The sequence below is a fragment of the Ostrea edulis genome, chromosome 6 (assembly GCF_947568905.1).
Source record: "Ostrea edulis chromosome 6, xbOstEdul1.1, whole genome shotgun sequence".
Classification (NCBI taxonomy): Eukaryota; Metazoa; Mollusca; class Bivalvia; order Ostreida; family Ostreidae; genus Ostrea; species Ostrea edulis.
Window position 1 is genome coordinate 39919691 of NC_079169.1, and position 15424 is coordinate 39935114.

At 37.7% G+C, this 15424-nt stretch overlaps 1 protein-coding gene and 1 long non-coding RNA gene across 2 annotated transcripts in view; one reads left to right on the forward strand and one right to left on the reverse strand.

Moving 5' to 3' along the window:
* The window catches only part of LOC125646538 (fibril-forming collagen alpha chain-like), a 283991-nt gene that overhangs the window by 164351 nt on the left and 104216 nt on the right, over positions 1-15424 (forward strand). Inside the window, exons 25-30 of the mRNA XM_048872886.2 lie at positions 2246-2344; positions 6581-6679; positions 8068-8121; positions 8216-8269; positions 11791-12006; positions 14764-14871. Of these exons, the coding sequence (XP_048728843.1) occupies positions 2246-2344; positions 6581-6679; positions 8068-8121; positions 8216-8269; positions 11791-12006; positions 14764-14871 (630 nt within the window). The remainder of the gene's footprint in view (positions 1-2245; positions 2345-6580; positions 6680-8067; positions 8122-8215; positions 8270-11790; positions 12007-14763; positions 14872-15424) is intronic.
* LOC130046760 (uncharacterized) lies at positions 9484-10195 on the reverse strand. The gene is made up of 2 exons (XR_008795760.1): positions 9916-10195; positions 9484-9821 (listed from the first exon to the last, which is right to left on the reverse strand). It is a non-coding gene; the product is annotated as an uncharacterized LOC130046760 (long non-coding RNA).

Here is a 15424-nt window from a genome sequence, read left to right on the forward strand (position 1 = left end):
GAACCACTGAGCCAGAAAAGCTGATTTTAACATGAAAACTTTCTGACATAGTGCAGATTCAAGTTTGTTCAAATCATGCCCCCCGGGGATAGGATGGGGCCACAAGGGGGGATCAAAGTTTTACATACAAATATATAGGGAAAAACTTTAAAAATCTTCGTCTCAAGAACCACTAAGCCAGAAAAGCTGAGATTTACATGAAAGCTTCCTGACATAATGCAGATTCACGTTTGTTCAAATCATGGGCTCCGGGGGTTGGATGGGGCCACAATAGAGGATCAAAGTTTTACATACAAATATATAGGAAAAATCTACTGAGCCAGAAAAGCTGATTTTTACATGAAAACTTTCTGACATAGTGCAGATTCAAGTTTGTTCAAATCATGGCCCCCGGGGGTAGGATGGGGACACAAGGGGGGATCAAAGTTTTACATACAAATATATAGTTAAAATCTTTTTCTCAATAACCACTGAGTCAGAAAAGCTGATATTTATAAGAAAACTTTCTGACATAGTGCAGATTTAAGTTTGTTCAAATCATGGCCCCGGGGGGTAGGACAAGGCCACAAGGGGGGGATCAAAGTTTTACATACAAATATATAGGGAAAAACTTTTAAAATCTTCTTCTCAAGAACCACTAAGCCAGAAAAGCTGAGATTTACTTGAAAGCTTCCTGACATAATGCAAATTCAAGTTTGTTCAAATCATGGGCTCCGGGGGTTGGATGGGGCCACAATAGGGGATCAAAGTTTTACATACAAATATATAGGAAAAATCTTTAAAAATCTTCTTCTCAAGAACCACTGAGCCAGAAAAGCTGATTTTTACATGAAAACTTTCTGACAGAGTGCAGATTCAAGTTTGTTCAAATCATGCCCCCGGGGATAGGATGGGGCCACAAAGGGGGATCAAAGTTTTACATACAAATATATAGTTAAAATCTTTTTCTCAATAACCACTGAGTCAGAAAAGCTGATATTTACAAGAAAACTTTCTGACATCGTGCAGATTCAAGTTTGTTCAAATCATGGCCCCCTGGGGGTAGGATGGGACCACAAGTGGGGGGATCAAAGTTTTACATACAAATATAGGAAAAAGCTTTAAAAATCTTCTTCTCAAGAACCATTGGCCCAAAGAAGTTGACATTTACATGAAAGCTTTCTGACATAGTGTAGATTCAAGTTTGCAAAGTGTAATTTGGGCCATAATAGGGACTAAGGTTTTACATGCAAATATATATGGAAAGTCTTCAGATATGGGCCAAGGTGACTCAGGTGAACGATGTGGCCCATAGGTCTCTTGTAGTTAATATACAATCGGTTTCGTTTCGGTAGGTTTCGTTTCCTTTCGATCTCGTTTCTCACTTTACAGGTACCCTTGTTTCTATACAAACAAATGAAATTCTAATGTCAAAAGTACAACATTGCAAAATGTATGGTTGTGGTGATTTTATGTACTCTAAAGTTATTCTAGTAATTTTGGAAACAATCGGACAACGTATATTTGGCAGCTAATGCCCATTCAACATAACAATAAAATAAGCTTCCTATAAGTGATCAAAAAGTAACAATTTATTATCTTGGTTTAGCAACATTTGATTGTTGTAATATACTTTTATTTTAAATCATGATGTTCAAAAAAGATCCTTGACCCAAATGGAAACAAAAATGTTTACTACCCCTTTATCATAATCATATACTAAATCCAAAGCCTTCTGCATTGTGCATTTTGAATGTATGCATCTCATTTCAAAAACATTTACAGAACAGAGTAAAATTACTCTTCATATCGTTATTGCGTCCATGGCTAATTTTACAAACATTCTCAAAAACCACATTGGCACAAAGACCTCAGCAAATGGTAAAACAAATTGTCACAGTCATATTCTGGGAAAAGAAAAACATCCTTTCTCTGTAACGTCATCGTTTAAAATCTTTAAATCTTGAACATGAAAACAAATCCCAAGACATTTATCGCAGTTTCTGAAGGAAAATATTCTAGATTACAGTCTTTTCTTTCAAAGATCTGACAATTATTTGTCATTTATTTCGCCCCATATTAACATGTTAAAGGTCAAATAAAACTTAGGGTTATTGGAGAGCAAGTTTGGGAATATGCCATATTCGAAGAAAAGTCCTGCGTTGCAGGTATCCAGTGTTAGAATTTCACTGATTCGTGAGCGTTCTGTACCCAAACGTTTTTCTACGCTTCCAGCTTGTTCACCTAGTAAATTAATTTCTATCAGGGACCCCCAGGAGCAACAGGACCCCCAGGTTCCCCAGGCAAGCCTGGAGATCCAGGTCCCCCAGGAGCGGCAGGAAACACTGGAAGACCAGGAGCCAATGTACGTATAACAAAATCGTATAATCGTATAACTGTTAAGGAAATACATGTCTATCTAGGAACTGTTCAACACACAGCGAATATGTAACCCTCGTTACTAACAGGCATATCATACTTTTTTAAAAAAATTAGAATTAAAGTATTTAAAATTGGTTGAAGATTAGCCATTACTATCAAGACGAATCGATGATCATAGTAATTTTTCCAGTGAACATTGTAATGCTAAAGTGAGCAATTCTGGTCAACTCTTGACAGTGTGTGTCTGTATGAAAACCATACTATGATCAGCATCCCCTTGTGCGCTGTACGATTAAGATATAAATACCTTATGTCAACCGCCGCGGTGGCTTAGTGGTTAGAGCGTTCGCCCTGCATGCGGAAGGCCGGGGTTCGAATCCGAACGCTCGGGTCCTCGGAGATGTCCTGTGTCGCAGTAGGTGTGACACGCTAAAGAACCCTCACTGCTCAAAGGCCGTAAGCGCCGAGTAAAGGCCTAAATTTGAAGCCCTTCACCGGTCTTGGTGACGTCTCCATATGAGTGAAAGTTTTTCGAAAGAGACGTTAAGTTAAGCAGGATACAATCAATCAATCAACATATCATCTTTTCTTTATTTTGGATGGGGATTACAGAACGGAGAGATGACAGAACAACAATCTGCGTCTTTTTGTTTCAAAATAACGGGGAGGTAGACAAGAAACAAGGACAAAAATTAGGTGAAAACATGACAACTTCAACCGCTAAATTTTATCATTTTGTTATTACAGGTCTTCTATAGCATTATTATTTTTCCGTATCCTTCCAACAAATCAAAATATACATGACATAGTTGACCATGGAGTCTGTTAGGAACATTAACGCCAAGGAAACGGTTTTTTTAATCTTGTTTTGGCATCGAATATCATTTAGGGAAATAAACGTTATGTAACGCCTTTAGTGGCACAAATCCTAGTTTGGGCACAAGGTAAGCAACTGCGAACATTGCCATTCACTGTAGCAAAGTTAAATATCAGTGCATGTAGCATCCTAGTGCCTAGAAAAATGTGCTTGTGATAGTCCTTCCGCACTGGAACTTGGCAAATTGCATCAAGTGCAAAAGCGATTTAAAGTCCACCATAATGGAACAAGTCCTATTTTGGACGCAAGGTGTCCTACTTTTTGCCCCTGTTATTTGAACTGGTAAAGATCAAAAAGGAATTATATAGCTGTCTGACACCCATAAAATATGGTAGTTGTATTGAACCCTTTTACATCCAAACCCGTCATTTACTACAGAACACTCCGCAGTAATCTACAATATAAGAGTGGGATATATATTATTCAGGATATACCAGTCGTTCTGTTTAGAGCTCCATTAACCGGTTTCATAGATTTGGAAAGGGTTTTGTTTTTGGTCTGTGGTTTTTTAGGGGGGTGCGCCCAAAATAATTACTTTATTGCTTGTCATCTTTTTACCACCAACATGAAAAGACGACTGAATGACATATTAAAAAGAAAAAGTGTCAACTTCTCACTAGTGGTACATCATGGATCTCTATATCTGGAATGAAAAGTTCGCACTTTCTTGGATTAAACTTTAGTCAATATTCTCGGAATAGCTCAACCTCTCGCGCTTTCGGCGAAGAAATGCATCAATTTGATGCAATCCTTGCGCCGATCCACGTCCGAGTCTTCTTACCGGTTACTGAAAAGGACTAGCGCATGCTCCAATTGTAATCAGCTATCTAGTCACGTCAGGCGCGGATCCAGAATTTTTTTCGGGGGGGGGGGGGGGGCGTCAAACCCTTTATAATAACAGTCAACTCATTTTTCTTATAAATCGTTATATTGTAATTTTTTTTTTATCTTTGCAAATTCCAGGGGGGGGGGGGGGGGGGTCCGGACCCCTCGACCCCCCTTTAGATCCGCGCATGCACGTAATACGTCATACGTGTCAATTGCTGCAGCAGCTATATATGTGTCTGCACAAGAGTCGGCAGTTTTATCTGTAGAAGTCTACAATGTAAACAACAACCACTGAGCTTCGCGAGCGTCATCGGACCGAGTGTAGGTTTTTGTACAGGTTGGATAAAACATCGCCACTTTAACAACCAAATCAATATATCGAACTTTACCTATAGTTCTCCCACGGGGATCTGGGTTAGAATTGGTCCTCAGTACCCCTTGTTTGTCGTAAGAGACGACTAGATGGGGCGGCCCTTCGGATAAGACCGTAAAAACCGAGGGCTCGTTTCACAGCAGAGGTGGCACGATAAAGACCTCTCTTTTCAAAGGCCGTACGCGCCGAGCATAGGCCTGCAGCCTTTCACCTGCAATGGTCACCATATGAGTGAAATATTCTTCAATATACAATCAACCAACCAACTTATTGAGTCATAGTCACTTTTATTCTTTGCTGGTTTTGTAATGGCTTCTTCTGTTTTGTCACACCTTACCAGTTTGTGTTTTTTCCTTGTACTTGAGTTTCTTTATTACAGAACAGACATTTATGGGTGGGGAAAAGTGCCGATAGTGAACACAGGTTGAGTGAACTTAACTCGGCGCAACTTCGTCAATGCTGAAGTTTTACTTCTAGTAACTAATTTGTAAATTATTATAACACCAGATTTTTGCATGGTTTTCTCATAGCCATGTTCTATGACAGGTCGTATATTGATATATTACGAAAACACCGATCCATTTACTTTCTAGCTCACCTAAGCTGAAAGCTCAAGTGAGCTTTTCTGATCGCTTGTTGTACGTTGTCTGTCCGTCTGCCTGTCTGTCCGTCTGTAAACTTTTTATATTTTCGACTTCTTCTCCAGACCCACCGGGCCAATTTCAACCAAACTTAGCCAAAAGCATCCTTGGGTGAAGGGCTTTCAAGTTTTTAAAATGAAGGGCCATGTCCTTTTCAAAGGGGAGACAATCACAAAAATGCAAAAATAGGGTGGGGTCATTTAAAAATCTTATTCTCAAGAACCACTGGGCCAGAAAAGCTGAGATTTACACGAAAGCTCCCTGACATAGTGCAGATTCAAGTTGCTTAAAATCATTGCCCCCGGGGGTTGGATGGGGCCACAGTATGGGATCAAAGTTTTACATACAAATATATAGGAAAAATCCTTAAAAATCTTCTCAAGAACCACTGAGCCAGAAAAGGTGATATTTACATGAAAGCTTCCTGACATAATGAAAATTCAAGTTTGTTAAAACCATGGTCCCTGGGGGTTGGATGGGGCCACAATAGGGGATCAAAGTTATTTACATATACATAGGGAAAATATTTAAAAATTTTCTTCTCAAGAACCACTGAACCAGAAAAGCTGATATTTACATGAAAGCTTTCTGACATAATGCAGATTCAAGTTTGTTCAAATCATGGCCCGGGGCTAGGATCACAAGGGGGATCAAAGTTTTACATACAAATATAGGGAAAATCTTTCAAAATGTTCTTCTCAAGAACCAATGAGCAAGAAGAGCTGATATTTACATGACAGGTTTCTGACAGTGCTGATTCAAGTTTTATCACATCATGTCCCTCGGGGTTAGGTTGGCCAAGGCCACAATAGGGGATGAAAGTTTTACATAGAAATATATAGAGAAAATCTTTAAAAATCTTCTTCTCAAGAACCAATGAGCTAGAAGAGCTGAGATTTACATGTAAGCTTCCTGACATAGTGCAGATTCAAGTTTGTTCAAAGTATGGCCCCCGGGGGTAGGTTGGGGTTACAATAGGGGATAAAAGTTTTACATACAAATATATAGGGAAAATCTTTACAATCTTCTTCTCAAGAACGAAATTGACATGAAAGCTTTCTGACATTGTGCAGATTCGAGTTTGTAAAAATCATGGTCTTCAGAGGTAGGTTGGGGCCACAATAGGGACTAAGGTTTTACATGCAAATCTATACGGAAAGTCTTCAGATATGGGCCAAGGTGAGCAAGGTGGCCTATGGGCCTCTTGTTCCATGTGTGGTTGACTTCAATCAAATATGATTTTACCGGATACAGTAAAACTCTGTTCGGCTCATAAAGCCGATAGTATGAAATCTAAAATTATTAGAAGTAGTTAACTGGGGGGGGGGGGGGGGGGGGGGGGGGGGGGGGGGGGTGGGGGTGGGGGTGGGGGGGTCTAGATTGTGGTAACTATGTTGTGAAAGAATAATGATAATAAGTTAAATGTATGTACAAGGTTTTCATTTCCAATTATATATCAAACATAATATATAATTGTTGTTTGACATTTCATTTATTAAGGGAGAAAGAGGGTTTCCAGGTGACCAGGGTGTTCCGGGACTAGCAGGCGAACCTGGTTCTCCGGGACCACTGGGACCAGCAGGGCGTGATGGAGAAAGGGTAAACATTTTATCATTATTGTCTAAATTTTAAAATGATAATGAAAATTAAAGAAACAAAGAAGTTGAAAGAAAACACTAAATGGTACTAACAATATAAAACAGACTTTAAAGACATTTCTAATTATTCACGCATCATTGATGTTAAACATATAAAATTATACTTCTACATTGATTCCAGAGAGTAATCTATATTACATGGGGTTAATGAAACCATCAAGATCACATCATTGTGCATCAAAGTTTGTTTATCATGCAAAAGTTAATCAAGTGAATTTGGAATAATTTGCTTAATATTCAGAGGACTTATCTTAAACAACGTGGTGTATACTTCCTTGCATGTCAAAGGATAACAAGGTAACAAAAGAAAATACCCGTAGGGGAGAACAAGATTTACAAAGTTACAATTTTTATATTTTTGGCTGTATATATGTTTGCATTTTTCAAATTTGTAATTTGAATAAAAAAATTCATTATTTGCGGTGCTGGAATTAGCCTACAGTTTTCCCTATTTTAGCGCCGTTTTTGGCATGGATTTTGGCCTTGAAGTCCTTTGGGACTTGCCTATCCGTGAATGAAATTATGCTATTTTGATAGGTTGCAATCTTATGAACATTTTACAACAATGGGAATTTTAGGGAAAACCCTGTCTTGGGGGTCGAAATTCAGAAAGAAGACTACGAAAAATTTGGGAACCTTTTTTTATGAAGTTAATATGAACATATCTGTAACATCAATTCTAGAAGTTAGTGTAGCTCAGTAAGCTCCATCGCTGTCACTATAGGTTCCTCTCCTCATGGTTCAAATTCACCTCTCCACATAATTTTGAAAATCGTTTTGAAAGTCTTTTTCATGATCTAGTTGCAAGATGGTTAGATAACTTACTATTAACTTTAACATCGATGTAGCAGTAACTATGTATTGACTGTCAGTTAAAATCAACTTACTTTTGTGCAACTGGATCTTGAACAGCAAGGTCATGTTAGTCACATTGATATTAAAGCATTTCCATGTTATGTGGTGAATCATAACACCATGGGGCTAAGTTTGGGTCATAATATAGGGTCAAAATTTGACATGGGATTAAAGAGGATAAAAATCTTCTGAAGAATAGCAGAGCCAAAATGACACTGGTGAGTGGTATGGTCCATGGACTTCATGTTTCTGTCTCCTTCACAAAGATTCCAAGTTGAATAAATGTCCCTACCCATTTCAACCAATCCATACCATTAGGTACATATAGTTGCATTTTTAATCTTCTAAAACTGAGAATCCTGCAAACCAAAAAAAATTCCAAAATGTAACCAGGTCAGTGAAACTCCAATTCGTTTCCGGATGTTAGTAAGAAATTAGCACTAATGTCCTTATTTTTATGTATATATATTTTAGGGATCACCCGGACTAAAAGGCGATCGTGGTGAAATAGGATCTCCCGGACCAGCCGTAAGATTCTATGAATTAACGAATGGAGTTTAATCATGAATTATTGCTGAACTCTTTGTGCAAATAATAAAACGCATGATTCATTTATTTCAAGGGACTTCGTGGACCTCGTGGACCACAGGGCCTGAGGGGACCAAAAGGAGAGCTGGTAATGACAATTTTAATCTTCGCAACAGATTTGAATCGTCGCTTGGTATCGAACGACGCATGGACATAAATGATTCCATCACAGCAAGGAATGTATCCCGTGTTCAAAAATAGTTCAATAGAGAAAATCACTTGAAAAACTTATAGTAACTTTACGTAACTTATCACACATGATTAGATGAGCAAATCGGTACCGCAATTATTAGGTTCCCGTCTCTAGGTGGGTGACCTTTACTGATTAGATTGTGTGTGCGTGCGTGTGTCCGTCCTTGCAAACGCTTTTCTGAATTTTTTTTCTGGCTATCCCTGAAGCTATTGAAATTTATGTATAAGCTTATATCAATGGGTTACGGATCAAGTTTTAGTTTAGGCTTTGTTGACCTATTTTAAATGGTTATGGACCTTGAATCAAGCAAATAATGCCACAAAGCAGGGAACATTTGAGATGCTTGCCATCACATTGATATCCAGTTCTATTTTATTTCAAGAAATCCAATATTGATAACATGTACAATATTTTGTAGCATTGAATATATGTATATTCGGTTTATAATCGCTCTTCATACGAGTTTTTTCTCCTTAAACTGTAGATTAATGGTTTTACAGTTTGAAGCCCAACTTGATGATTTAAGGGTCCAAGGAAACACAATAGAGAAACATGATAAATCGTTCTCATTTTCATTAATATATTGGATGCCATAAATAGTATATTACTTTCTTTGTGACCTCTTTTCAACAAAACGTTTTCAAATATCTAACATTAGTCTTCAAAAATCTAAACCTGTTGTTCAAAACCCATTTAATTTTTGTGAACACTTTACGCTTTCAGTGTTGAATATTTACATTTGCCAGTGCACTTCCCTATATGACAGTACTAATGAAATCGATGTTCAATTTCGCATGACATGAATTTGGTCACGTGATCAGTTTGTTCTTGCGTATGAATACAACCACCGTTTCAAAAGTCAGTTCCTGTATTTTCACCTGAGTTCTTGTTTATGCAATGCAGTGGGGGATTTAGAACCCCCCCCCCCCCCCCCCCCCCCCCACTATCGCCACAAATTTAAATAATAGAAATAGTGCGAGTAAAATTCCAGATTGGCACCCAAAATGGCTGAGTATTTTGGCTAATACTTGAATTTCACCCCCCTCCCCCTCTTCGTAAAACCTGGATCCGCCACTGCAATGATATCATAACAGAAACAAACGCAGCTGGATATTTATACAGATTTTATTTTGTAAACAAACAAGAATTTCATCAATTTATAAAAGAGAAACATTAAACATATCATTCTGTTGTTTCATTTTATACAGTTTTAAATACCGTCTTCAACTTCTGCATGGCGATTTTATAAAGTTCTATGATATTGGAAGCGAAGACATGTAGACAGAGTTATAAGCCTATTTAACTTTATGATGATAAGTTAACCTGTTGTTTCCTGGCAACTTCCATTACGGCTATGACTCGGCATGATCATAAGCGAGGCTGGTTTCGAGGCTCGAAAAATTTAGATGTTCATGTCAGGGTACCGGTGCGAGTCTTCATTAAAATCCTACAACAGAAATTTCTCAAGTGAACAAAAACTCCGTCAGTTCGTTTTTATTTTCTTTTACACACACTGAAGGTAAATAAAAGACGCAACCTACCTACACTTTGTCTAAATTTGTCCTACTGTCTTGAATCGTCTCCTGCATGGCTACGTTTACCGCGAGTCCTAACGATGAACATACCGTTGTTTCTTTCCAAAAACCTGACTAAGAGCTTAACGTTAACTTGACCCATCATATCCACCATCAATTCTCTCAGATCCTTTGAATTTCTGTCGAAATATGTGATCAACAAGCGTTTTCAACTTAGTAAGCTAGACCGACACCAGTTTCTCCATCGCTGATCGCGACCAAATCACATCACGGATGTAGTTTACTCCGCTCTTCTTGTTGTCATTTCTGTTAACTTTACGCTCTAAATTACCTTTATTTTACACATGTTTCGTCTTTTTTTAACATTTTGAATTAAATATCTCTATCTTATATTCTCTTTTATATTGTTCCTAATTTTTTATTCGATAAAACTCTAACGAACTATATTTTGTGTTCTACGATCGTTATTTTGGTCATCTGCTACATAATCATGGAAGCTCGGTAAGAACACAAATCAAAATAGAAAATAGAAATATAAGAAATAAAATATCATTTTTGAATGTTATTGGGATATGACATGAAGTTGGTACGTGATCAAATCTACTATAACACCCTTCGGGCGTTATAAGATTTGATCACGTGACCAAATTCATGTCATATCCCAACAACATTCAAAAATGATATCTTATTTCTTAAATAACAGCATTTGATACCTACATTTGTATTTCTATTATTAATACCTATTTTTAGTCCCCCACCGACAAAGTCGAAGGAGACTTTAGGCTTGCGCTCCGTCCGTCCGTCACTGTCCGTCAGTTCAGTTTTCCGCACTTTTTTCTCTGTTCTTGCAGATATTTATTTGATTCGTTGCTTTACCATAACAAGTTACAGATCAAGTTCGAATTTCTTCTCGTTCCGTTGATTTTTCACTTAGTCGACTTAGAAAAATAGCATGAATTATCAGTTTTCCAGACTTTTTTTTAGTTTACTTGCAGATATTCATTTGATATTTGGTACATTGCTTTGCCATATTAAGTTACAGATCAAGATTGAATTTGGTCCCGGTCCGTTGATTTTTCACTTAGTTATGGCCCATGTACTTCGAAAAATAGCATGAATTATCAGTTTTCCAGACTTTTTTTGTTGTGCTTGCAGATATTCATTTGATATTTGTTACATTGCTTTGCCATATCAAGTTACAAATCTAGTTTAAATTTGGTCCCGGTCCGTTGATTTTTTACTCAGTTATGGCCCTTGGACTTCGAAAAATATCATGAATTATCAGTTTTCCAGACTTTTTTTGTTGTGCTTGCAGATATTCATTTGATATTTGTTACATTGTATTGCCATAACAAGTTACAGATCAAGTTTGAATTTCGTTTTGGTCCGTTGATTTTTCAATTAATTATGGCCCTTGGACTTAGAAAAATAGCATGAATTATCAGTTTTCCGGACTTTTTTTTTTGCCGTGCTTGTAGATATTCATTTGATATTTGGTAGATTGCTTTGCCATAACAGGTTTGAATTTCGTCTCGGTCCATGCATTTTTCATTTTACAGCTATGGCCCTTGGACTTAGAAAAATAGCATGAATTACAATGTAGCTAAATTATTCATGATCACCTATTTTTCACAGTTTATTGACTTGGTTAAAGACCTAAACCTATTAATAAATTTGTCTTTTTTCCTGGTCTATTCTCTACTTGAATAGTAGTTGATTTCCAACCATTCCTATCCTGATTCCCCAATTTTACCATAACCTACATAATGAACTTTGAATATTGTTGTGGTACAGTGATTTTTGCAACCGGTAGGGGACTATGTATTGCCATGCAATACTCTCAGAATGCTTGTTCTTACTTAATTTTTTATATATATTAAGGGCGAAACTGGGGAAACAGGTCCTGATGGAACACCAGGTAGAGCAGGTCCACAAGGTCCCCCTGGTCCTCAAGGAGATATGGGACCTGAGGGATTAACAGCAGAACCCGGGGTTAAAGGAGATCCTGGAACGAAAGGAGAACAAGGGCCACGGGGAGTAGCAGGAGACAGAGGACCGCAAGGACCTGAAGGAGAACCTGGAATCCAAGGACCTCCTGTAATTTTTGGATAATTTAATCTTTTAGTGAAAGTATATATAGAGTAAAATTTTGAGCATTATAGGTATATTGGAAGCATATTGCATTTTGCAACTGAATTGATGGAAGTCAAAAAGTCAAGTCTTTAGTTTGATATTGACGGATTATATCAAATTCTTTGAATACTCAGTCCAAGAAAACTACACATACTTGGAAGAGGGTTCACTTGTCTGTGCATCGCCATGTTTGTTTACATGTGTATTGGTCGCAGACGATTGATGTATATTGAATGACAATTTTTTTAAAAACAGATCTAGTATACTCTATTAGCTCACTTTTTTCGTCAGCAAAATACATATAGGCTAGTCCGTTCCGGAAACTGCCATGGCGTCACTTTGACTAAACGATCCGCTGTATATTTCTGAGCCGTAGTAGAATATAAATTTCATGTACGAGTTTTTTTGTTGATAACCTCCTCGATCTCGAAATGTTTTGTTCTTGAAACGCCTTGGCTTTATATTTCAAAATTCAGTCTTGAATAATTAATTACTTAAATGTATAGGATTTGTTTTTAAACCATTTTCTTCAGCTCCATGCTGCCATGATGGGGCTATAATTGAGATTAAATTGTATTACATCAACATATTGGACAACATTGCTTAGCTTGAACAGATATAACTTCTGTTCAAGCTAAGCAATGTTGTCCAATATGGAGATGTTACTATATCCGTATTTGTCCGTGTTAATCTTTATTTTGGTGTACACTTTTCTCATTTTCATAATCTAAGAACTGCATAACCAATTCAGTCAACCATACAAGGGCGGTTCCACAAAGTCAGTAGAGTTTTTAGAGTATCATATAGGGATGTATAGGAAGTATTTTACGTACAATTTGTCAAATAGATGTAATTATCCTCATGAATTGTGTGTGTTGATTGTTTAAACCATGACACTAGGAAGTAAGAAAGAATATCTATAAAAAGATAAGATTTTCATATTGCAATGTATAAGAAAACTATGCATAAAGTGCGCCTTCGCGCAGACAAGCAACGCGCCTTCGCGCCGTCACGCCAACAAGCAACACGGCGCGAAGGCGTATTGCTCGTTGGCGTGACAGCGCGAAGGTGTGTTGCTTGTTGGCGTGAAAGCGCGAAGGCGCGTTGCTTGTTGGCGTAAAAGCGCGAAGGCGCGTTGCTTGTCTGCGCGAAGGTGCGTTGCTTGTTGGCGTGAGAGCGCGAAGGCGTGTTGCTTGTCTGCGTGAAGGCGCGTTGTTTGTTGGCGTGAGAGCGCGAAGGCGCGTTGCTTGTTGGCGTGACGACGTGTTGTGACTAACGCGCAGTCAAGCTTTTGCAAATGGCCCTATCCGGACACCATAATAAAGATCTTCGACCTTATACTCCTGAATCACAATGGTACAATCTGTCAAATTACTATACAAGTTTCATCATGTCCAATGTCTCTTTACCAATTTAAATGATAGCATTTCCTCAGGAATGTGAACAATGTGCGTATAAATCTTGATAAATATAGTATGACTATTTAAACGATTGGGATTCCGACAGAAGTGAAAGTAAAATATAAGTATGAAAAATAAATTAATCTTGAAAAATACATTAAGGCATGAACAATGCGCCTCATGAAAAATGCTGGCATAAAGTGTCGCAGTTAATGCCCTCATGTCTTTTCATTAACGAAAATTATTTCTTAAGTGTAGATTCAATTATGTTCAAACCATGATCAGAGGTCAGGGCGTGGAAACAAAAGGAGTTTCACATAGGAAAATTCTTTTAGAACAACAGCATCAGCACCACAATAGCAGATACACCTTCTTCAAGGAACGCATAGTTACAATAAATCAGAATGTGTAAGAGAGAGAGAGAGAGAGAGAGAGAGAGAGAGAGAGAGAGAGAGAGAAATTATACGAATGTGCTGGTGATGTAGTGTTGCTTTAGTGTAAATGTATATTAAATATAAAAAAAATCCCAATCTTCATGTTATGAATGTTTCTCGAACCAAGAGAAAATTATCACAGGAAAATATTATTAGTATTTCTACATCATCGGTTACAGAGATTTTATTTGGGGCGTGAAAATTGACTATTAAAGTTTTGTTCAATAAACCAAATGTCAAAGACTAATATCAATTGTCAAATCACAATGTAGGATACTATTTGAAAATGTCACTTCTCAGACAATGTCACATTTGAAAAATGCTGCGGCTTGGATTGACCTTGTCTGTTTGTCATTGAAAAACCTGGCTGATGTATTTGGTGGAGTACTTCAATTTTTATAGACATACATGTCACACATGAGTTGAATATTTATTAGTGCTTTCTTATGAATGAATGTATCAAAGTTTTATGCAAAATATTTCTATGACTGTATATGTAAACGGCGAAGTTGCAGAAAAGCTGAGAGGGTGGGGGTGTCAATGTTTTTCTTGTGTTTTCTTAGTCTCCTAACTTATGTATCCAGGATTCAATTCAATGTCTGGTTCAGTTGGTGGTACTATAGATATTCAGTTTGTATTGAAATTCACTCACCCTAAATCCATGTAGGGGATGTTTTTAGATCACAGTTTGATATGAATGGGACTGATTCGAAAATATTTTGCTGGTCCGGGAATAAAACCCAAGACACCCGCATCACTGGTTGGATGTTCTTCCCATTGAGATATATAAACCAATAGATACATTCCATTTTATATAAAAATCATCCATATTACTGCACTATTTACATGCTTTTGAATATGTGCCTTTTAATTTTTTTTTAAAAAAGGGACTTGCTGGTCCACAAGGTGCCCGTGGAACAAATGGATTACCGGGACAAAAAGGAGAACAGGGGGATAGTGGTATAGTTGGTCCCCCAGGAGTAAGAGGAGCACCCGTAAGTATAATATATAGTTTCCTATTACAGACAATTTTTAAGGATAACCCATGAAAGTATTTCCAATGGGGTCCTTTGATGCACGGACGTTTTGCGCTAGGGGGTCATTTAAGTGGAAGGAAACCCACTTGTCCAAGCGGGCGACCGCCACACCCGATCACATACAACCACTGCCGATCACGGGGATCGAACTCGGGTCGCAGCGGTGAAAAGCGACAGCGCTACCTGGACACCCATAGATTACATGTATAAAGCACATTGATTGCAATCAACTCTTAATTAAAGATAACTATCTTAAGTCAAGAAATATTCGCTATAAAACACAGAGAAAATTCACTATTTATATAAATCTGAAATCAGGAATTAATCAATATAAGCACAGAGAAATTGAATACATAATTCACCTCCACTTTAGTCCGGGTTTGAACTCGCGACCTGCGGAACCAAACCCCCTACCAGTACGCTGGACAGCTCAACTATCTATATTTTATAAGTTAAAACTTTCTTTCGATGATGACGGAAATCTCGCCACGCTGTCACACGCTACAACGTT